The sequence below is a fragment of the Cervus elaphus genome, chromosome 29, assembly GCF_910594005.1.
Source record: "Cervus elaphus chromosome 29, mCerEla1.1, whole genome shotgun sequence".
Lineage (NCBI taxonomy): Eukaryota > Metazoa > Chordata > Mammalia > Artiodactyla > Cervidae > Cervus > Cervus elaphus.
The window spans coordinates 58,851,883-58,876,314 of record NC_057843.1 but is presented as its reverse complement, the minus strand read 5'-3'; the positions used below and the strand labels follow the sequence as shown (position 1 = coordinate 58,876,314).

The following is a 24,432-nucleotide window of genomic DNA, read 5'->3' as shown; positions in this document are numbered from 1 at the left end:
GAGGATATATACTGAGATGCTTTTCAAGGAAGATGTAAAAGAAACAAGTTCCTTTTGCGTGTGTCAGTAACATAATAATAATAGTACAAGAAGCATTTTGTCCTTTCAGCTTACCTTAATGAATGAACCTTCTCTTAAGTCACCTATCATGGGCTTTCTTTAAAATGTTTCCTTATTTCTCTCGTTAGTCTTTCTTTTAGCCTAGGGATGTGTTAGTTCCTACCTGTACATATGATGATATGTTCATAAAGGTAGATAAAAGTAGATAAGCAGACTCATTTGGTTAAGATTTTGTCTTTCATTTTGGATGTTTAACCATATATCTCATTTCAAAACCAGTTGGGTTCTAAGCAGCCCCATATTTCTTTATTTTTCCAAATAATCTCCCAAGTCTCTTAATGCCCCCATTAGTGAGAATTACGAAGTCTCCCACTTGCAAGCCCCCTGGGGGCTCAGACAGCCCAGAGAAGTCAGTCTTACTGTCCAGACGGGAGAGGACAGTAGCCTGAGCAGGTCTGCCCACGTGGTTTCTGACACAGCTGTGTCGTATTACTGTTAAACAGCTGTCCTGCGCCATCTAAGGAAGTGTGTCTACTGCTGCTCACTGCCCTTCTTGGACCACGGCCCTGCCAGCTGATCCCGTGCTTGGATTCCAAGGTTGGAGCTTTTTAAATTTATGCCGCTGTGCTTAGCCATTCTCCCAAAGGGCCAAACTCTGGGCCATGTGTGGAGTTTGTCACTAAGCTGGGTTCCCCCACGCTCCCCTATTTGGGAAGCACATAGAGGCAGCCTCGGTCGGGGTCACCTCAGACCACCCAGTAGAGTTATGTATTTTCTTTTTTTTTTCTTATATATATTTATTTATTTATTTGACTGCATGAGGTCTTAGTTACAGCACATGGGATCTTGTTCCCTGACCAGGGTTTGAACCCGGGCCCCCTGCATTGGAAGCAGAGAGTTTTAGCCACTGAACCACCAGGGAAGTCCCGAGTTATGTATTTTCAAAACTTTTCTCAGGGTTTGGGAGCTGAATCCTTTCTCGTCCTAACCCTAACCCATGGCTTTTTGGCAAATCGCTGTTATTCCTCCCCAGGATTTTGCCTACCAAGAATACTCAGGAATGCCAACCTTCAACCAGATAGCTCCTCCAGGACTTTGGGTGACCACTCATCTCGCTTTTCATAGGTAAGAGTCAAACAGTAATCAGTATGTTTATTTTATTGTCTTTGTTTTAAACTTTTAAAAGTATGTGACACAGGAAGTCCAGTGGTCAAGACTCCTTGCTTCCACTGCAGGGGGCACGGGTTCAATCCTAGGCGGGGGAACTAAGATCCCGCATGTCTCAGGCACAGCCTAAAAAAGAGAGAGAGAAATACAACAAGAATGGATGTGGGTAAAATCCATAAATGTATAGTTTAACAGTTCTAAGGAAAATACACATGTAACTACCACCTATATCAAGAAATAGAACATTGCCAGTAGTCCATAGCACCCCCTTCCAAATCAAAACCGCCTCCTAGAAGAAACTATGTTGACTTTTGTGATAATCATTTCTTTGCTTTTCTCTGTAGTTTTGTCACCTATGTTTACATTCTCAGAGATAGTTACTTTTTTTACTAGGTTTCTAACTTTATATGTGTAGAATCATATTGTGGGCTTTTTGTGTTTGCTTCTTTTGCTCAGCTTGTTTGTGAGCTGAATCCATGTGATGATTGCACTTATTTTCATATTGCTAGCAGTGTTTCATGATATGAATATGTCACAGTAGTGTTATTCATCCTTGTATTTACAAGTATTTTATCTTATAGTTTCTAAATGCAAAGAACAGTGCCGCCATGAACATCCTTAGACATTTTCTATTGTGTAGGTGAATGAGTTTCTTAATTTTTTATGTATTTATTTTTTTAATTCACCATCTAACCATTTTATTTTATTTAAAATTTTTGACCGTGCTGCTTAGCATGTGGCATCTTAGTTCCCTGACCAGGGATCAAACCCGCACCCCCTACAGTGAAATCAGAGTCCCAGCCACTGGATAGCCAGGGAAGTCCTGTGAACGAGTTTCTTTAGGTTATATATGCTGAAGTAGAATTTCTTTGCTAGATGATGCCAAACGGTTTTCCAAGTGATTGTACCAATTTACTTTGCTACCAGCAATATATAACAGTTCCTGTTTTTTCACATCCTTGCAATGACTTGGTATTGTCAATTTAAAAATTTAAAACTATTCTTGTAGGTGGTTTTTATTGATATCTCTGTGGTTTTAATTCTCTTTCCTTGGTTACTACTGATGAGCACTTTTTTATTGGTTAATCAGATGGCATCTGTTGTTTGCTGCCTATTCAGTCTTTTGCCTGTTTTTCAGCTTTTCTTATTGATTTATCCGAGTTCTGTATAAATTTGGGGTAGTGGGTCCTTCTCAGTTATGTGTTTTAAAAGTACCTTCTGCTCTGTGACTGTCTTTATCCTCCTAGCTGCTTATCTTAGACCCTATTCTGTTGAAGCAGGACCTCAGTGGGGATTAACACTCAAATGATGCATTGGAAGAAGTGGTCAGGAAAAGGAGGATGAGGGAAGCAGGATGGAGGGAGGAGAGGAAGAGAAGGATAACTAGGTGAGGTGGCAGTTTTCTGGAGAAGAGACATCAGGGTGTTGTTAGCAGCTGACACTTCTGTCTGGGGGATGGGTGCGCTAGGCAGTAAAGAGGATCTGGGTGGGGCACCAGTGGTATTGCCTATAGTCAAACCTTTGCCTTCCACATCCGCGTCACTCCATCCAGGTACAGCCTCTCCAGGATTCTGGTCAGTCACAGTTTCTGGGGAAACTCACAAGTATAAGGTTAGTGGGACAAGCTACAATCCCTGCCACTACTGTCGGTCCAAAGATCAAATCATGCCCGTAATCTTCCACTTCCACCATCCGTATTAGTTTCCCTCCTTTGTCCCCTGAACGTAAGAGAGAACTCTGACAAAGCGACCTGGATCTGCAAGTTTATTTTGTTATGTTATTTTTAACTACAGAGTCAATGTTTTTAGTGCTTCTAGGACAAGTTTTTCAATTTCTTCTTAAAGAATAGTTTAATAGTTTTCTTAAGTAATAGTTTTCAGGAGTTTGTCCCTTTTAAAGTTTCAAATTTATTTATATAAAGTTTGTAATATTTCCTTTCCCTTTTCATGTCTGCAACATCTGTAGTGATACCCTCTTTCCATCTGATTTCATTCTTACGCCTTCTCTTTTTTCTTCTTGAGCTTCAGTAGAGGTTCCTTTTCTTCCCCCCCCCCCCCCCCCCCATTTATTTTTATTAGTTGGAGTCTAATTACTTTACAGCATTGTAGTGGTTTTTGCCATACATTGACATGAATCAGCCATGGATTCACATGTGTTCCCCATCCTGAACTCCCCTCCCACCTCCCTCTCCATCCCATCCCTCTGGGTCTTCCCAGTGCACCAGCACCGAGCAGTTGTCTCATGCATCCAACCTGGGCTAGAGGTTCGTTTTGAAGAACCAACTTTTGTCTTCATTGGTTTTCTCCATGGTTGGGTTTTCTATTCCATGAAGTTCTGCTTTTTTTAAAAAGAATTTTACTTTTCTTGTATATTTTTTTATTTTTCCTCTAACTTTTTGAAATGGATGCTTAGTTCATTAAGTTCTATACTTTTTATTTTTATTCTTTACATTTAAGGTTAAGCATTTTTCTCCAAATACTGTTTAGCCAGAGCTCATGAGTTTTGATATGTAGTATTTTAGTCATTTATTTCTAAACACTTTCTAGTTCCCACTGTGATTGCCCTTTTGACTCATAGGTATCTTAGAGATGTTTTCTTCACTTCCAAGGATATCTTTTATTAATTATTTATTAGTTATCTTTTAATTATTATTTATTTATTAGTTAATTATTTATTAGTTATCTTTTATTAATTGATTGTAGTCAGTGAGCTTGTTCTGTATAATCTTAATCTTTTAAATTTGTTGAAATTTCTGTTAGGGCTCTGTTTTGAGTTTTTATTAGTGTTATATGTGTGCTTGAAAATAATTTGTGTTCTTTAATTATTGGATTCTCTGTAATAGTTCTGTGTAATGCCATTAGATCAGGTTTACTAATTATTTTCAAATCTTGATCCTTACTGATTTTTTTGCTTATCTTAGCTATTATAGAGAAATGTGTTAAAATATACAACTATGATAATGAAATTGTCTGTTTTACCTTTTAATTTTTTGCTTTTATATCTTTGAGCCCAATTATCAAGTGCATACAAATATGAAGTTGTTATACTTCCTAGTGTACTAACCTTTTATCATTTATGAAGTTGCCCTTTTTTATTTCAAGTAAAGAAACTTTTTTAGCCTTAAACTCTATTTTATCTGATGCCAGTATAGCTATACCATCTTTTTTGGTTAATTTATGCGAGGTATATCTTTTCCTGTCCTTTTTGTTTCACCCTTTCTGTTTCTGGGTGTTTTTTTTTTGTTTGTTTCTGGGTGTTTTAAAGATGCCTGTTATAAATAGCATATAGTTGGGTTTTGGTTTTTTATAATTTTTGTCTCTTAACTGGAACGTTTACTCCGTATTCATTTAATACAGCCACGGATGTATTTAGGTTTAAGTTTGTCGTCATATTTTATGCTTTCACTGTGTGTTTGTCCTGCTAGTTCTCCTTTTATTTTAGCTCTCTTTTTCCTTTTGGGGAGGTTGTTTTTAATCACTACTTTTCCCCTCTTCTTTCTAGTTTGGACATTATGCTCTTCTTGCTCTTATTTTAGTGGTTACCCTTGAAATTTTAATTTAACCAAAGTTGATAAATTATCGAAATGATAAATATCTCTACTCTTCTTTTGGATGGTACAAGACCTTAGGCCACTTGAACTGTCTTTTCCTTTGCCGCTTAACGGTAAACTTGTTATAATACAGTGTATCAGCTTTGATTAGAGTCATTTCAGGACCGGGAGATGGAACAAGTGAGATAAGGGAAGAGAAAAGTCAGAGAGCAAAGAATTTCCTTGAGAAAACTCTGTGTGTACCTGTCAGGACTCTCTTCGTTGCAAGTGACCAGTTTAGGCACTCTTAACTTTAAAAAGAAACTCTCTTGGCTTATAAAACTGTCTAGCTGGATCCAGGGGCCCAAAAATATTCTTAGGGTGCTTTCTCTATCTCTCATAGTCACTTAACCTTGTTTGTCTTAGTTTGGCTTCGTTCCTCAGATGGACTCATCTGAGTTGTCCCCATGCCTGGCAAGGGGGGATGGTTTATTCTGATCATCTACTTTGGGCCAGGGATCCATCCTCTGTGATGAAGGGCTGAAGCACTTTGCATGACAGCCCCTGGACTCAGGACTAAATGAAGTGGGAGTGGGGTTCTTCTAAAAAAAAAAAAAACCACAAGAAGGAAGGTGCAGACTTCCCTAGTAGTCCAGTGGTTAAGAATCCGCCTGCCTGTGGAGGGGACACAGGTTCGATCCCTGGTCCAGGAAGATCCCACATCCTGAGGGCCAGCTCAGCCCAGGCACCACAGCTACCGAAGCGTGTGCGCTCAGAGCCCGCGCTCTGCAACAAGAAGCCGCCACAGAGAGTAGCCCCACCTGCCGCAAGTAGAGAAAGCCCGTGTGCAGCAGCAAAGACCCAGCACAACCAACAGTAAATACAAATTGTGAAGAGGGAACGTGTGCCGGGCAGACGGAAGTTACAGCTGCCACAGTCCACTGTACTGAGCAAGGGCTGACGGACAGACACAGAGACTGAAGAGGGTGAGAGAGGTTGCAGTTGGAATTAACGCGTTTAATCTTTACAAGAACAGAGTGGGAGGACATCACTATTTACGAGCCCACTGACAAGGAAGGAGGGGGCTGGTCAAACAATTCCTTACTCACTCTGGGCACCTTGGCGTTGTTGGTTGAGGACATCTCGGTGGTTGACAGCAGACGTGTGGGGCTCTAGTGTGTATAGATGTTTTCAACACATCAGCCATGGTGCTTGCCATTCCCACAGCCCTTTCTAAGAGAAACTTCTGCATCCATAACTCCTGTTCATGGAGTGGCAGCCCCAGACAGCTGTGTTTCTACCATAAAATCTTGCTCTACCCCTACACCCTGCTCAAAACTTACTGAACCAGAGATGGACATTAGATCCAAGAGCAGCCAATTGCTGGCCTCACCGGGGACCTGTGATGTGACCCAGTGTAAAAGAAGATGTGTGTTCTCTTAGACATTTAAACTGGGGATACAGAAGGACACTTAGCTACAGAAATTGAAGCTGAAATGGCATAGAGAGAGAAGCCATGAGGTGGAGTCCAGCCTTTGAGGAGCCCTGGCTAGCTGATCTTAGGAGGAAGCAGAAGTAATGAAGGAGAGAAATGTTTTGCAGACTCCAAACCAGAGGAGAACAGAGGAGATCCTTGAAGAGGGGCGGAGTCATGTGGAGAGTGAAGACACACACTCCAGGTGCTATGGGCCTTGGGGCTGCCATTGATCCAGACCATTCTAGACTCTGGGAAACCCAGACCTACTCTGTTTCTATTCTTGTGTTTCCTTTAAAATCCATCCCCCAAATGCCACATAAACCCTTGTGATAAGCTCTGTGTTGTTAGCTCTTGGAGTCAAGAGACTCGCTAAAACAGACACTCAGAACTTAGGGTCAGTGCCGGCATGGGTGGATTTCTGTTGCTGTCTGTGCTCTTTCTCAGTGATGCTGTTCTGAAAAGAAACCTCATTCTCTTTGCCATCAAGTGGCATCAGGTAGCTCTGTTGCAGTAAGAATCCCCTGCACCTGCCGCTTGGCCTGGTGGGCCTGTCTGCTTTGTAGGCCAGGAAGGGCGGCCATGACCTCCACTCCGTCTCTGTTCTCCTTGTATCTTATCTCACTACAGAAAACCATCACTTACTATGATTTGTTTTTCTAAGATGTTGGAGGGTTGCTTCAAAGGCAGTACAGAAAGAGAAAGGAATTTAGAGAAAGGAAAGAGTCAGTAACAGAGAGGGAATTCACCACTATTTATTGTGTGTTTACTATGTGTCAGGCGCAGTGTTCAGTGATTTCCATTCATTGTCTCATTGTATTCTCACAACAACTCCCGAGGGTTTTATTATCCCCCCGCCCCACTTTAATAGATGAGGAAGCTGAGACCCAGATGTTCGGACTCCACTGAACATGTGATCTCAGGTGTAAAATAATAATCACCTGGTGTGGAATTGTCTCAAGCTGAGAGTGATTGAAGAGAAATTTCTGGGAAGCTGTATGTGGCCAAGTGAGAGGCAGGAGGTGGTGAGAAAGAGACATAAGATCTGTTTCCTCCGCAGACCAAGCCACCTGGGAGGAGGCCAGAGGGCTGCCACCAAAACATCTGGGTTGGTTGGGGTCAGTTGAGGGTCTGTGTTCATTCCTCCTCCTGCTGCCGCACTTGCTGCCTGCTGGCCAGAGGCCTGCTGCTGGGCACAGGTGCCTTGATTCTCACAAATACTGGCTTGAGGTCCTAAATCTTTGGCCCAGGCTTCCCAACTGAGTCCTGCTCAGACACTGTGTGATACTCTAGTGCATAATAATTGCAGGAGTAAATTCATGCTTATTTCATGACCTGTGAGTTTTGCGTAATGGTGAGGTTAGAAGGTCCTTTACCATCATGGCACTAATTAGGAATCCCAGAACCTCAGAAAGGGAACTAGGAGGCAGGGGCTTTGGACTCAGTCCAGGCTGGGAATGGCTGTAGTGCTTGCTGAATAAAAGATGGGATAACGTTTATTCCTGGAATCGGGTATGAGAGGACTGCCACCTCTCGGGTGTTAGAAGTGCTTACTGAGATGACATATGAAAAGCACCTGGGGTTTAATAAGCCTCAACCTTTCCCTGCCCCCTCAAGATCACCCGGTGAACTAGAATCCGATTCAAATCCAGATTTTGGGTTTCCCTGACCCAGTGCACTCTCCTAGGTGAGAATAAATGGCAGTGCATTGAAGTAGAGAAAGCGGGTCCTTATAGCTCCCAGCCACACTCAGCCCTGTAAATGCACCAGAACACAGAATTCTTGTCTGTGTCATCAAATTTCAAAGCAGAAAGTAAGAAACAGTTGGTTGTTTCTCAGGCTGAAGAGTACTGAGGTTTGAAGAAATGATAAAAAGCCCAAATGAGATCTGTCATCTTCAAAGTTTTAAGCTTTGTTTTATTTTCCAATAGAGTGTGTACGTGTGTAAGTGTAGGTATGTGTAGGGAGCTCGTTCATGGTTCTCTGTGTTTTAATCTCTGTGTTCTTTCAAACTAAGATCAACAAAGCTCTAGGAAATGTACTTGATTTGAAGAAAAGTCTAAAATCATTAACCTATTATGGTTCCTCAACTAATACAGTCTGTATTTAGTATGCTTCAGAACAGGGGAGGAAAATCTCTTCGTTTTTCCTTTGAAATACTAGAATCCTGAACTGTCTTGGCTCTTTTCCCCTGCTTTTTTGTTAAAAGCAAAATTCCTGCCACTTTGATATACTGATGTGGCCTCCTCTAGGTAGGAAGTAAGTGCATTTTCTTCATTATACAAACATGGGACAGGAAGGCAGGGTTGTTTAGTCCCACCCTCAAGGCTCTCCAGTGAGGGAGAGGCAGACCCCGACTAGAAGCTGGTTGGGTCCTTTTTGTCTGACTCTTCTCAGGATGGGTAGGGCCGTCTGTGCTGGGACTCACAGCAGCTCCTTACTGCCCTCAAGTGAACAAAAACTCTGCATTACCTGAACCAGCTGATCTTTCTCCTTGACCCCTTTAGACTCCCGGAGCTTCAGCCAGACTGTTTCTTCCTGTATCCTCTGTGCTGTGATTAGTCGCTCAGTCATGTCTGAGTCTTTGCAACCCCATGGACTACATAGCCCACCAGGCTTCTCTGTCCATGGGATTCTCCAGGCAAGAAACCTGGAGTGGATTGCCATGCCCTCCTCCAGATGATCTTCCCAACCCAAGGATCACACCTAAGTCTCCCACATTGCAGGCAGATTCTTCACTGTCTGAGCCGCCAGGGAACCCCAGCCGAAATTTCCTGCCTGGGGGCTCGGCTGACCCTCTCCTCTGTCCACAGTCCCCATTCATCTTTTCTCTGGATGCCCCAACATCACCCCGTATCTCCGACGTCAGCTCTTCCATAAAACTTAATGATTAAAAACCCAGACACTGGGGTAAGGTCTGGCTCCAAAAGGGGGCTCTGTGCCTCTCTAGCAGAGTGATTTGGGGTAAGCCATTTGTCACCTAAGTTCTCTCGCATAGTTTCTTTATGTGTAAGATAAAGACAATAATAGTTTTAAATCAGTGCTTCTTAAACATGCAGTACATACGAATTCCCTGTAAAATTGTCAAAATGCCAATTCTGATCCAATAGTTACGGAATGGTGCCCAAGCGTTGGCATTTCTAACCAGTTCTTATAGGTCATAGAAACAACGTTCTGAGTTGTAAGGCTTTTGGAGACGCTGAGAGAATAAAAGGAAATAATGCATGGAGCGTGCTTAATGGTGTGCCCTTCAGACAGTCATGCCAAGTAAACAGTCGCTCCTGCTGTTTTCGTTGCCTGCTCTTATGACTGGCCGATTCCCCCAGCTAGGGGTCACATTTTTATTCTTTACACACAGACTTTCCCTCTTTTATGGCTCTGAGCACTTTTTTCCTTGCACTGTGGTTTTTGGGGGGTGGGGGAAGCTGGTGGTAGTGTTATCTTCGTCTCCTGCCGGACTTGAGGGTGAGGTCTTTATATTATTTCTGACTGTCACAGTGCTCACCACAGTCTTTACATAGCAAGTGTTGACCACATACTTGGGTTTTATTTACTTTTTTTTTTTTTTAATTCCACAAGGATCTGTCTCAAAGTATGGGTTCTATAGCTGAGGCTGTTCTAATACTGTACACCAGATAACTGATGATGGTGATCATTCATTCATTCAGTAAGTGTTTATTAAGCACCCACTGTGGGCCAGGCATGGTTCTAGGCATCTTACAAAGCAGCTCTCAGGGGAGACAGGCAGCACACTGAAGCCTTAAATAAAACGATAAGCTCCTTGAGGGCAGAGAATGTCTAACTGGCTGCAGTGAACTGCTCTACAGCCGGTGTTCAGATGCCGCGTCCCCTGGCCACCCTGCGTCTGCATGTGTTGCCTCGCTCCTCGCACGGGTAGTCCCTATGCTGTAACTCGGTACTTCCTCCCACCCCACACTGCACTCTCCCAAGAGCATTAGTGAGCTGCAGAGATGCCACTGGAGGTTTTACTCCTGACCCCAGCTCGCTGACCCGTCGTGATATGCAGTGATCTAAATGCACAGCCGCCACCCTCTTGGAAGCAGTGGCAGCCTGGACGGCACAGCAGTGCCTCAATTCCGGCGCCTTATGTTGACCAGAATTCTGTATGGTTTTCTCAGGGTGTTCGCTCCCAGTCTCTCCTCTATCAAGTCCTTTTCCACTTCATGCCATTTAGATGTTAGGCTGGCGAGGCGTTGGTCACCTCCACCGTCTCTGGTGATCTCACGCCATAGCTTTAGATGGCACTCTGGTCTCTGTTCAAATGTCACTTCATCGGAGACCTTCCTTGACGTGGGCGCACACACGTACACCCCTTAGCCTGCTTTATTTGTCTTCGAGGCGTTTATGTTATTATTTTTTTAAATGTACTTTCTGTCCCTGAAGGTCTTGTTTACTGGTTGTCAGTACTTGGAACAGTGCCTAGCACAAGATTAGACAATTGATGAATATTTGTTGAATAAATGATTTATTTTCCTTTGGAAATTCTCAAAATCCTCATGAAGGATAGCAAGATAGCCATCGCGAGCCTGTTTACAGATAAGGAAACAAGCTCACAGATGTTAAAGGATTTGCCTCAAGGGGCTAGGAAGGGATAGAGTCTACTTGTTGAGAGCCAGGTTCCATAGGATTCATCTCCCAAGGGAATGGCCCCTGCCTTCCCCACTGAGTCTGGGGACACTCAGGTGGCCCAGAGGCATGTGGATCCCTCCAGTGTGGTTAGGTAGGAACCTCACAGAAACCTGGAGTTCTCACACTCTTGGGAACAGATTTAAAAAGGAACAGTTTGAACCCTGCCTCAGGACCTGCTCCCTCCCATCTGAACAGATTCGCGCTGTTGTCAGTTCTTTAAGGCACAAGCCCTGGGGAACATTTGTTACTTTTAATTCCATGGCTCAGAAGCCCCAGTGACAAAGAAAAGGGGGAGGGGGCAAAACGTGTTTACTTTTCTTAAAATTGAAATAGAGTCGGTTTACAATATTGTGTTTCAGGTATACAGAGTGACTTAGTTATTTATTTTTTAGATTATTTTCCATTATGTTGCTGTAAGATACTGAATATAGTTCTCTGTGCTATATGGTAAATTCCCGTTGCCTGTCTACTTTATGTATGAGTGCTGAGTGCTAAGTCGCTTCAGTTGTGTCTGACTCTTTGTGACCCTGTGGACCTAGCCTGCCAGGCTCCTCTGTCCATAGGGATTCTCCAGGCAAGAATACTGGAGTGGGTTGCCATGCCCTCCTCCAGAGGATCTTCCCAACCCAGGGATCAAACCCATGTCTCTTAGTCTTCCGTATTGGCAGGCTGGTTCTTTACCACTAGCACCACCTGGGAAGCCCACTTTGTGTATAGTATTGATAGTTTATTAATCCCATGCTCCTAAGTTACTCCCCCCAACCCTGCCCTTTGGTAACCATAAACTTGTTTTCTGTGTGAGTCTGTTTCTGTTTTGTCTATATATTTACTTGTATTATTTTGTAGATTCCACATGTAAGTGGTATCATATATTTGTCTCTGTGTGACTTGCTTCACTAAGTATGATATTCTCTAGGTCCATCCATCTGGCTGCAGATGGCTGAGTAATATTGCATAGTTAATCAGTTATGTCTAACTCTTTGCAACCCCATGGACTATAGCCTGTCAGGCTCCTCTCTCCATGGAATTTTCCAGGCAAGAATACTGGAGAGGGTAGCCATTCCCTTCTCCAGGGGATCTTCCCAACTCAGGTACTGAACCTGGGTCTCCTGCATTGCAGGTAGATTCCTTACCAGGGAAGTAGTAATGGCCAAGAATTTTCCATATACACCACATCTTAAGCCAGTCATGTGTTGATGGGCACTTGGAATGCTTCCTTATCTTGGCTAATGTAAATAATGCTGCTATGAACATTGGGGTGCATGCATCTTTTCAAATGAAAGTTTCCTCTAGATATATACCCAGGAGTGGGATTGCAGGATCATATGGTAGCTCTATTTTAGTTTTTTAAGGAACCCATATGCTGTTTTCCATAGTGGCTGCACCAATTTACATTCCGACCAACAGTGTAGGAAGATTCTGTTTTTTCCACACCCTCTCCAGCATTCTTTATTTGTAGAGTTTTTGATGATGGCCATTCTGACTGTGTGACATAATAACATCATTGTGGTTTTGGTGTGCATTTCTCTAATAATTAGCAATGTTGAGCATCTTTTCATGTGCCTGTTGACCATCTATATGTCTTCTTTGGAGAGATGTCTATTTAGGTCTTTTGTCCATTTTTTGATTGGGTAGTTTTTTGAGTTTTTTTTTTTTCATTTTAATGTTGAGTTGTATGAGTTGTTTGTGTATTTTGGGCATTAACCCCTTGTCAGTGAGATCGTTTGCACATATTTTCTCCTTTTGTAGATTGTCTTTTCACTTTGTTGATGGTTTCCTTTGTTGTGCAAAAGTTAGATTTTGCTTTTATTTCTTTTGCCTTGCGAGACTAATCTAAGAAAACTTTGCTACGATTTATGTCAGAGAATGTTCTGCCTGTGTTCTCTTGTGGGAGTTTTGTGGTGTCATGTCTTATCTTTAGGTCTTTAAACCATTTTGAGTTTATTTTTGTATGTAGTATAAGGGAGTGCTCTAGTTTCATTAACTGACATGTTACTGTCCATCTTTCCTCACATCACTTGTTGAAGAGACTGTCTTTTCCCATTGTATATTCTTGGCTTCTTTGTCATAAATTAATTTGACTGTAGGTGTGTGGGTTTGTTTCTGGGCTCTCAAGCCTGTTCCATTGGTCTATATGGCTGTTTTTGTGCCAGTGCTATACTGTTTTGATTGCTGTATCTTTGTAATATAGTCTGAAGTCTGGAAGGGTTATACTTTCAACTTTGTTCTTTTTTCCTCAGAACTGGCACTCACTTAGAATTGCTTTGACAATTTTGGATCTTTTGTGGCTCCATATAAATTTTAGGATTATTTGTTCTAGTTCTGTGAAAAATATAATTTTTCACAGGTATTTTGATAAGGATTGCATTGAACCTGTAGATTGCTTTGAGTTGTATGGCCATTTTAATAGTATTCATTCTTCCAGCCCAAGAGCATTGGATAGTTTTTCTTCTCTTTGAATCATCTTCACTTTCCTTTATCAGTGTAGGATAGCTTCCAACATATCGGTCTTTCTTCCTTGGTTAAGTTTATCCCTAAGTTGTTTTTTGTTTGCTTTTGACATGGTTTTAAACAGGGTTGTTACTTTCTGTTTCTGATATTTCATTGTTAGTGTAAAGAAATGAAACAGATTTCCCTATGTTAATCTTATATCCTGCTACCTTGCTAAATTCATTTATGCAAATAGTTTTTATGTGGAGATTTTGTATAGAGAAAGTATCTTGTCATCTGCAAATAGTGACAGTTTTACCTTTTTTCCAATTTGGATACCTTTTATTTTCTTTGTTGTCTGATTTCTGTGCCTAGGGATTCCAACCAATGTTGAATAGAAGTGGTGAGAGTGGGTATCCTTGTTTTATTCCTGAGTTTGGTGGGAAGGCTTTCAGCTCTTTACTGTTCAACTTTTTACTGTTTATTTGTTGGCTGTGGGTTTACCATAAATATTAATAACTTTTACTATGCTGAGATATAGTCCTTCTATACCTACTTTAGTGAGATTTTTTATTATGAATAGATGTTGGATTTTATCAAATGCTTTTTCTGTGTATATTGAGATGATCTTGTGGGAATATATATTTTTTTAAGTGTTACCTGGTTATAGAAATCCCTGTTGCTGCATGGATCCCCATGGGTTAATGTTGTAAAGATATAGTAAATAGTGCCAAATGGAACAACAGCAAATGTGCCATTTGCGTGAAAGGAAATCCTCTCTGAGCTCAGAGAGCTCCTGAAGGGAGACTTACCAGCTGCAATGAACATTGGGTACATGTATTTCTTCAAAATACAGTTTGCTATGGATATACACCCAGGAGTGGGATTGCTGGATCATATGGTAGCTCTATTTTAGTTTGTTTGTTTTTTTTAGAAACTTCTATACTGTTCTCCTTAGTGGTTGTACCAATTTATGTTCCTACCAACAGTGTAGGAGGGGTTCCTTTTATGCACACCCTCTCTGACATTTATTGTTTGTTGACTTTTTGATGATGGTCATTGGCCATTCTGACTGGTGTGAGGTAATACTGCGCTGTGGTTTTGATTTGCATTGCTCTAGTAATTAGCGATGTTGAGCATATTCTCATGTGCCTCTTGGCTATCTGTATGTTCTCTTTGGATAAAAGTCTTTGCCCATTTTTGATTGGGTTCTTTGTTTTTTTGATACTGAAATGCATGAGCTATTCGTGTGTTTTGGAGATTAATCCCATGTTGGTCACCTTGCTGGCAAATATTTTCTTCTATTATTTGAGTGTTTTTTCATTTTGTTTATGGTTTCCTTTGCTGTGCAAAAGCTTTTGTGTTGAATTAGGTCCCATTTGTCTATTTTTGTTTTTATTTTCATGACTCTAGGAGGTGGATCCAAAAAGATACTGCTGTGATTTACATCGAAGAGTGTTCTATGTTTTCCTCTTAAAAATTTTATAGTAGCTGGTCTTCCATTTAGATGTCTAATCCATTTTGAGTTTGTGTATTGTGTTAGAGAATGTTCAGATTTCATTCTTCTACATATAGCTGTCTAGTTTTCCTAGCACCACTTATTGAGGAGACTGTCTTTTCTCCCTTATATATCCTTGCCTCCTTTGACTTAGATTAATTGACCATAGGTGCATAGGTTCATTTCTGGGCTTTCTGTCCTGTTTGATTTATTGATTTATACTTCTTTTTTTGTGGGTGCCACTACCATACTATTTTGATTAGTGTAGCTTTGTAGTATAGTCTGAAATCAAGGCGCCTGGTTCCTCCAGCCCCATTTTGCTTTCATAGGATTGCTTTGGTTATTTGGAGTCTTTTATGTTTCCATGAGAATTTTTAAAACTCCTTGTTCTGGTTCTGTGGAAAATGCCATTGGTAATTTGACAGGTATTGCATTGAATCTGTAGATTGCCTTAGGTAGTATAGTCATTTTGACAGTATTGATTCTTCTGATTCAAGAACGTGGTATATCTTTCCATCTGTTTGTGTCATCTTCAGTTTCTTTCATCAGGATCCTATAGTTTTCAGAGCACAGGTCTCTGTCTCCTTGTGTGTATGTCTGTATGTGTTAGTTGCTCAGTTCAGTTCAGTTCAGTTGCTCAGTCATGTCTGACTCTTTGCAACCCCATGGACTGCAGCATGCCAGGCTTCCCTGTCCACCACCAATTCCTGGAGTTTACTAAAACTCTTGTCCATTGAGTCAGTGATGCCATCCAATCATCTCATCCTCTGTCATTCCTTTCTCCTCCCACCTTCAATCTTTCCCAGCATCAGGGTCTTTTCAAATGAGTCAGCTCTTCGCATCAGGTGGCCAAAGTATTGGAGTTTCACCTTCAACATTAGTCCTTCCAATGAACACCCAGGACTGATCTCCTTTAGGATGGACTGGTTGGATGTCCTTGCAGTCTAAGGGACTCTCAGGAGTCTTCTCCAACACCACAGTTCAAAAGCATCAATTCTTTGGTGCTCAGCTTTCTTTATAGTCCAACTCTCACATCCATACATGACTACTGGAAAAACCATAGCCTTGACTAGACGGACCTTTGTTGGCAAAGTAATGTCTGTGCTTTTTAATGTGCTGTCTAGGTTGGTCATAACTTTGCTTCCAAGGAGTAAGTGTCTTTTAATTTCATGGCTGCAATCACCATCTGCAATGATTTTGGAGCCCAGAAAAAATAAAGTCTGTCACTATTTCCATTGTTTCCCCATCTATTTGCCACGAAGTTATGGGACTGGATACCATGATCTTAGTTTTCTGAGCTCACTATCCTCTTTCACTTTCATCTAGAAGCTCTTTAGTTCTTCTTCACTTTCTGCCATAAGAGTGGTGTCATCTGCATATCTGAGGTTATTGATATTTCTCCTGGCAATCTTGATTCCAGCTTGTGCTTCATCCAGTCCAGCATTTCTCATGTACTCTGCATATAAAATTAGAAGTTAGTAGTTCAGTCAGGTTCAACTCTTGCAAACCCATGGACTGTAGCCCACCAGGCTCCTCTGTCCATGGGATTCTCTAGGCAAGAATACTGGAGTGGGTTGCCATTTCCTTCTCCAGGGGATCTTCCCAACCCAGGGATCAAACCCAAGTCTCGTGCACTGCAGGAAGATTCTTTACTGTCTAAGCCACCAGGGAAGCCCCTTTGCCTCCTTAGGTAAGTTTATTAATAGGTATTTTATTCTTTCTGATGCAATGGTAAATCAAACTGTTTCCTTAATTTCTCTTTCTGATCTTTTGTTGTTAGTGTATAGAAATGCAAGAGATTTCTGTGTCCTGCAACTTTACCAAATTCATTGATTAACTCTAGTATTTTTCTGGTAGCATCTTTAGTATTTTGTAAGTATAATATCATGCATCTGCAAACAATGATAGTTTTACTTCCCTTCCAATTTGGATTCCTTTTATTTTTCTACTGTGATTGTGTTGTCTAGGACTGTGTTGAATAAAAGCGGTAAGAGTGGATATCCTTGTTTTGTTTCTGATCTTAGAGGAAATGCTTTCAACTTTCCACTGTTGAGGACAATGTTAGCTTTGGGTTTGTCATCTATGGCCTTTGTTATGTAGAGGTATATTCCCTCTGTGCCCACTTTTTGAAGAGGGTTTTTTTTTTTTTTAAATCACAGTTGGGTGTTGAATTTTGTCAGAAGCTTTTTCTGCATCTTTTGAGATGATCATATGTCTTTTATCCTTCAATTTTTTCATGTGGTGTATCACACTGATTGTTTTGCATTTTTTGAAAAGTCTTTGCATCCCTGGGATAAATCCCACTTGGTCATCCTTTTAATATGTTGTTGGATTCAGTTTGCTAGTATTTTGTTAAACATTTTTGCATCTGTGTTCATCAGTGATATTGCCCTGTAGTTTTCTTTTCTTCTTTTGTTTGGTATCTTGGTCTTGTTTTGATATCAGATTGATGGTGGCCCCATAGAATGATTTTGGAAGTATTCCTTCCTCTGCCATTTTTTGGAATAGTTTCAGAAGGACAGGTGTTAACTCTTCTCTAGATGTTTGTTAGTATTCACCTGTGAAGCCATCTGGTCCTGGACTTTTGTTTGTTGGAAGTTTATTAATCATGGTTTCAATTTCAGTACTTGTGATTGGTGTGTTTTTATATTTTTCTATATCTTCCTGGTTCAGTCTTAGAAGATTGTTCCTATCCATGAATTTGTCCATTTCTTCTAGGTTTTCCATTTCATTGGCATAGTTGCATGTAGAAGCCTTTTACGATCCTTTGTATTTCTGTGGTGTCAGGGGATATTTTAAGACAGGGGACCGTGAGCAGGGTAGACAAAAAGCTCTTTTGTTCTGTGTCTGTGTCCCAGGTGACCATGGAGGCTGGCGGCCTCCCCCTGGAGCTGTGGCGCATGATCCTGGCCTACCTGCCCCTGCCCGACCTGGGCCGCTGCAGCCTGGTGTGCAGGGCCTGGCGTGAACTGATCCTCAGTCTCGACAGGACTCGCTGGCGGCAGCTGTATCTGGGCTGTGCTGAGTGCCGCCACCCCAACTGGCCCAACCAGCCCGATGTGGAGCCCGAGTCTTGGAGGGAGGCCTTCAAGCAGCATTACCTTGCCTCCAAGACCTGGACCAAGAACGCCGCCATCTTGGAGACCTCTGTCTGCTTCTCTCTGTTTCGCCGGAGGAGGACGCGCCGGACCCTGAGTGTTGGGCCAGGCCACGAGTTTCACAGCCTCGGCAGTGCCCTGGCCATGTCCAGCCTGTTTGACCGCATCCTGCTGTTCCCAGGTCTGCATGAAGAGCAGGGTGAAATCATCCTGAAGGTGCCCGTGGAGATCGTAGGCCACGGGAAGCTGGGCGAAGTGGCCCTGCTGGCCAGCATTGACCAGCAGTGCTCCACCACGCGCCTCTGCAACCTCGTCTTCATGCCGGCCTGGTTCTCGCCCTTCATGTTTAAGGTGGGTGTCCGCCTCCGACGGACAGCCTCTCCCAGCCTGACCCCGAGTCTTGGCCTCTTATCGGCGGGTTTATAACCCTTTTTTTGTTGGAACTGAGAGTTCAGTCATCATTCCTATAACACAGTCCTCTGAGTTCTACACCAGTTGAGAAGGAGGCACGGGGATCAGTAAAGATCAACATTCTGCTTTGTTCCCTCCCTGGAGGTCAAAATTGCCTTGTACGTCTTCCCTTCCAAACTGGACCAACTGGGGCCACAGGTACAGCAGCTGGGAGGGAAAGCCAGGTTCCAGGAGCATGCCGCATGGTGGCAGGCAGCATTCCCAGAGAGATGGCCAAAGAGGGGACGCTCTGCAAGCCAGTGACCTTCAGCACGTTAGCCCCATTCTGGGGAGGGTCAAGGAAGGTCTGGCTTTTGCCAAGAGTGACTGGAGAGAGAGTCGGGAAATAGCAGAACAACATAGTCCTTCTAGGAACAGAGCAGTTGTTTTCAGAGACAAACACGGTAGCCTGTTGGTAGCTCCTGGCAGAACAGTCTGCAGCTTTTACATTGCTTAGAAACTGATTCCAGTGCATGGATTTTGTACCTTGTCAACAAAAACTACACCACCACTATTCTACCAGTAACAACCAGATTGTCTGTCAGGTTCGTAATGATCTTTGCCACCGGTCATTTATGATGCACTTACTGGGTGCCAGGCATGTCCTTACAGCACGATTAAGGTGGGTAGTGTCAGCCGGCTTTATAGACAAGCAAACGGAGCCTCAGCAAGGGTCTCAGACGTCGTAAGGGACAGAACTAGGGATCAAAACCTGTAATCATAATATAGGTGACTTTGCATCAGTGGTCTCACAACAAACTTGTGGTGGACAGAGGAGATGTGTCCCCATTTTGCTGATGAGGGACACTGAGGCTCAGAGATGGTGAGTAACTTTCTCAAGCGGATAATTAGGTTAGACCTCAAATCCAGGCCTTTGAGCCGAAGTGCTTTTGAAATTACATTGTGCTGTCTTCCTGGAAGCTTGAAAGGCTGCTTGCTAATTAGACCTAGAACATTTCAGGACTGTTGAGGTCTTCCACTGCTGATCTACAGACCCAGAAGAATTGTTCATTTCCAGATCCTTCACATTTCATAAACATTTATTCTTGGAGTAAGATGTTCATTTCAGCCTCTGTTTCCCCTCATCAGTGTAGCCACAGATCTTCAGGGAGTAGGCCTTGGCCTTAGATGTCTCTGTAGCTCAGCCCACTTCCTGCCTCAGTGCTTGGCATATATTAGTGCTCAGTCTTTGATTGTCTTTTAACTAACAACGGGACAAGGGGCCAGAATCACCCTGCCTGAAAAAATGCCAAGGCCAGGGTGATTTCACAGCTGTTTTATATGACTTTTGAGGGGAACCTTGGCAGTGGCTCTGCATCTCTAGAGAGCTAGTGTTTTCCTACAGAAAGGAAACAGTAAGAGAAAATAGACTTCAATCGCAGCAAGAAAAAGTTAGGTTAGCCCTAGGGAAGAACTAGACAGGTTGAAGGGAGTTAAGTTCTGGGACAAGCTCTCAAGGGAGATCACTGCTGGAGAATGTAACATTGTCCAAGGATTACTGAATGGGATCATGGGACACTCCCTCCTTTTGTGGTTCAGATACATCTTGTGGAACTTGGTGTGAAGTCCAGAAACAGTTCTTGTTGAGAAATACAGAGCATCCAGGCCTCACTGTCAGGCCTCACTGAGCTGAGGGCTCAGCACTCCCCTGCCCCAGAGGACTCTGCTCTGCACGGTGATAATAGCTGGCTTTTATCACATGCCATCTTTGCGCCTGGCTCCATGCCTGGCGCTTTGTTAGCTTGTGAGCCCTGTATTGTAGACAGAGAAACTGAGGCTTGGAGAAGGGACATGTCGGCCTGAGGTAACACCCTTGGAAGAGGCAGAGCTGGGGGCTGGGCCCGGCAGCCAGACCTCAGAGCCCGCGCCCTTTAGCCTCTGTGCTGCCGGCTCTTCAGACACGTGGCCTGCTGTCTCCTGCTCCAGCTGCGCACCAGCTTTAGTTCCCATGCAGACCCCCAGCACCCTCCCACTGCCGGCACAGCCCCTCCTGGCCACCTGGGCCTCCGTCAGCCCTCCCACTTCGCCCAGCTCCGTCCTGAGTGCAGACACTAGGCTGACCTCTGGCGAGCGCAGTCCGCAGGCTCAGGTGGAGGCTGGCTTGCAGGACCCAGGGAGGATGACAGGGACGGGAGAGCGCATTGGAGAGTGAGGCCCAGAGAGGTGCCCCATGATGGGACACAGTCTCTGTGAAACCAAGGCCCCACGTGGGACCCTTACCCCTCAGAGGGCTTGGTAAAGTTGGGCTCGCATCCCAGCCAGCTCCTGGGTCTGTGGAAATTGGAAGCTTCCCCATCATTTCTAATCATCCCTAGAGTGATAGTTTCCTGGTTCACCTCCAGTGTTAACATGTGTCGATTCCGTTTCCCCCATCATCCCTCTGAGCATTCAGCATCTTCCCCCTTCTGCAGGTCCCCCCCCAACACTCCTTATTCTAAGTGCTTCATGAGCATTGGTAGGATTTACTTGAGATCTGAGGGGTTGGGGAGGGGCCCTGCTGCAGAGTGAACTTTTCTGCCGTTCTCCGTTTCCACTCTCGGCCCCGCCCTTTGGGACTGGAGGGAGAGAGGGGCAGGCAGCTTCATGCAGAGCAGCTCCCGGTTCCTCCGGGGCTGGCAGACATGCACCCTGTGGGGAAGGGAACGTGACCAGCAGGACAGAGGCCTCTCGAGGCGCCACCCCCTCTGGAGCAGTCAGAGCTCTGACCAGCAAAACAGATCCTATCCCTGTTACACCCACTGTCTCTCTCTCATCCCCCAGACAACTTCAGGTCACGTCCAGTTTGACAACTGCAACTTCGAGAATGGGCACATCCAGGTCCACGGCCCGGGCACCTGTCAAGTGAAGTTTTGCTCCTTCAAGAACACTCACGTCTTTCTGCACAACGTGCCTCTGTGTGTCCTGGAAAACTGTGAATTCGTGGGCAGTGAAAACAACTCGGTGACTGTCGAGGGCCACCCGTCCTCAGAAAACAACTGGGCCTACACGCACCTCTTAGGGCTCATCAGGTCCTCTCCTGGCGTGCTCCCCACCGAGGACTCGGACTCTCTAATGGCCCTCGACCTGGAGAGCAGGGACCAGGCCTGGAGCCCGAGGACCTGTGGCATTGTCATTGAGGACAGCCAGAGCCCCACCAGCCCAGCCACCGGCTCCCCCAGGGCTGGCTCCCGGGAGGCAGAGGTGGGCAGCAATGGGGAAAGGGTGGCCCAGACCCCAGACAGCAGCGATGGAGGCCTGAGTCCCAGCGGTGAGGATGAGGATGAGGACCAGCTCACGTACAGACTGTCCTACCAAGTGCAGGGCCCACGGCCGGTCCTGGGGGGCTCCTTTTTGGGCCCACCGCTGCCCGGAGCCTCCATCCAGCTGCCCAGCTGCCTGGTACTGAACTCCCTGCGGCAGGAGCTGCAGAAGGACAGGGAGGCCATGGCCCTGGCCAGCTCCGTGCAGGGCTGCCTCATCCGCAAGTGCCTCTTCCGGGACGGCAAGGGAGGCGTCTTTGTTTGCTCTTACGGCCGAGCCAAGATGGAAGGAAACATCTTCCGGAACCTGACTTACGCGGTGCGGTGTATACATAGTAGCAAGGTGCTGTCATAGGCTTACTGTGCAGACCCATGAGGCCTCACTGGGTCACCAGGAACATGATTTTTGAGTGGTGAGAGTGCTTCAGTGGTTGTACGCAGGAGGGCTTGGATGGAGTTAGTCTGTATTTTTTTAAAAGTCATCATCTCTTAAGCTTATAATGCACACTGGCCCCATGTCCATCGTCTGACTTGAATGAGGCAGAGCTGTCCTGGTAAGGAGTGTCTGGTATCCCCATTCATCCTTAGTCTTGGGTAGGTGATGTGTCCATGAGTTTAGGAGCTTGGCAGTGGGCCCTTTGCAGTGGTCCTGCCTTACCTCCTGCACTAGGAGGGGAAGTCTAACTTTTAAGACCCAAAACATTTTCCTCCCACATCCCAAGGGGTAAAGGGTTTATTGCTTTTCTGTCTTCCACCACCCCCCACGAGAGCCACAGGGTTTGCAGCTCTTCAGCCGGCTGCTTAAAGCTTGTTCTCTGGGAAAATTGGGGAAATCCAAGAGGGGCTTAGTGCTTTTTCCAAAGTGACTGCTCTTTCCCGCCAAGTGCCCAGCAGGAGGGAGGCATCTCCGGCCTCTCGTCTGGCCCTCAGCCTTTCTCCGTGAGCGCCTGGCATGGTCTGTGGAGACGTGAATAGATGCAATGACTCCCGGGGCTTCTGTGCTCTCACCGATTCACACTTGGCTTTCAACAAGTTGTGAAAACAGCCAAACTCTTCTTTCTGGCCTGCATGGCACCTGTGTCTTTTCAAGCAAGCAGGCGCTCCCGTCTCGTGCCCTTGGAGGTGCCTTTTTCCCTTAGATTCCAGGCTCGTTGGTTGTCCTACAACCTCAGCTCTCATGGATTCAGAGAATCTTCTTGTGGGAGCAATACTCTTTCTAACTTTCTCCATCATAAGCAGAAAGCATCACCTTGAAATTGTACTTCCATTATACTTTACCCCTCCCAGGATTTAACTCTAGTGTAATATATTGTCTATTGTTAATACACAATTTACCTTCACATAATCTATTTTATTATTAATACACAGTTTTTTAAAAGACATATTTTAAGTTTTTATGTAATTATTAAATATAAAAAAAAAGTGTAAGTGGCCGTACATCCTCTTACTAAACTGTGTGCTGGGTTATGGTATCTTGTTTTAAAGAGGCTTCCTTATCCCTATACCAACATTTTTAACTGTCTCTTAGTTTGGAATTCCAGTGGGTTTTCCACCCCAACATAACACATTAAGAGAGATGCAGAGCGGGCAAGAATGGGTATTTGTCTTAGAAGTGAAAAGCCAAAGGGAAGGTGGGCAAGGAGCACCTGTGAGTTACCTTGCCCTCTAGCACTTCCTTAGGCAGGTGAAGTCCAGCAGAAGTGCCTGTGGAATTGGCCCTTGGTTCCATTTGAAGTAGCTGTGTCCTCAGACCTCTGGGGAACTCTTCATGTGGTGTTAGCAGCCTGCCTAATCACATCTCATCTAAGCATCCCTTCCATCCTGCTCCGAGGTTGTGGATCTAGAGCCCAGGGCCAAGCTTCCATCCAGGGTTTAGTGAAGGACAGGTATGAGGTTGGTGCAAAGGCCTCAGGACCAAACCCAGAAGGGCGTGGAGATGCTCCCTCCTGGTGAGCACGTGGAGAGAGCACCTGAGCTGGCGTCGGGCAGATCTGCACAGATCAGACAGGAAGGAGGAAACCCAGGTGCCCGCTGAGCAGGTTTTAAAAAATAACCTTTGTGGCCAGAAAACGAATGGCTGTCTCTTCTCTGCCTAGATCATCATGCTCAGGAACCACATTCACCACTGCAGAGCATCGGGCATCTTTCTTCGCTTGGAGGGTGGCGGCCTGATCGCCGGCAACGACATCTGCCACAACGCGGAGGCCGGCGTGGACATCCGGAAGAAGTCCAACCCCCTCATCCTGGTACTTCCTCCACCTCGGTGCCCCTTTCAGGGTGGCTCATAGTTCTCAGAAACCTTTGCTAGGGTGTCTAAGCAAATGCTACCGTTTTGAATTCCTGCTGCTTCCTGTTTGCAAGTCGTTCGTGTCCTTTCCTCTGTGTGTCCTTGTGACTCTGGTCTCTTCCTCCGTGTGTTGAAGGTGACTTTGGATAAATCACATCCCTGAAGTCTCCCCCAGCAAGGATGAGGACCCAGCAGACAGGGAAGCTCACAGGGCCTTCCTTCCTGCAGCCCTGATATGCTCTTGTGGGTTTTGAGTTCAGTAAGAATAAAGACATGATGTCTGCCCTGAAAAAACACTTGGTTACCCTGGTGAGTCTGCCTAATCCATCAGGGGAAAATCTGGAAGCCAATAAGAATAGGAGCTCCCATAGCAGGAAACACTTTAAAGTAAACTTGAACTTTGTTTTTGTGAAATAGTTTTGGAAAAGAAACAGCTAACTTCCTGGTTTAAATATATGATTGTATTTAGGCTGTAAATTAGCAGAGTGAAGCAATTATAATTTATTATAACCTAAGGTTTTTAAAATCACTGCAGATGGTGACTGCAGCC

At 44.4% G+C, this 24,432-nt stretch overlaps 1 protein-coding gene and 1 non-coding gene across 5 annotated transcripts in view; one reads left to right on the top strand and one right to left on the bottom strand.

Moving 5' to 3' along the window:
• FBXO10 (F-box protein 10) overlaps window positions 1-24,432 on the top strand; it is a 44,656-nt gene that overhangs the window by 2,194 nt on the left and 18,030 nt on the right. For 3 of the 4 annotated variants that reach the window (XR_006338557.1, XM_043890827.1, XM_043890828.1), the window contains exons 2-6: window positions 564-657; window positions 1,094-1,185; window positions 17,667-18,257; window positions 21,117-21,938; window positions 23,692-23,841. Coding sequence is in view for 3 of the 4 variants with exons in the window: in XM_043890827.1 (XP_043746762.1) it covers window positions 17,673-18,257; window positions 21,117-21,938; window positions 23,692-23,841 (1,557 nt within the window). In the remaining variant the exon portion in view is untranslated. The remainder of the gene's footprint in view (window positions 1-563; window positions 658-1,093; window positions 1,186-17,666; window positions 18,258-21,116; window positions 21,939-23,691; window positions 23,842-24,432) is intronic. The other variant, XM_043890829.1, reaches the window with a different exon arrangement.
• TRNAW-CCA lies at window positions 910-982 on the bottom strand. The gene has a single exon. It is a non-coding gene; the product is annotated as a tRNA-Trp (tRNA).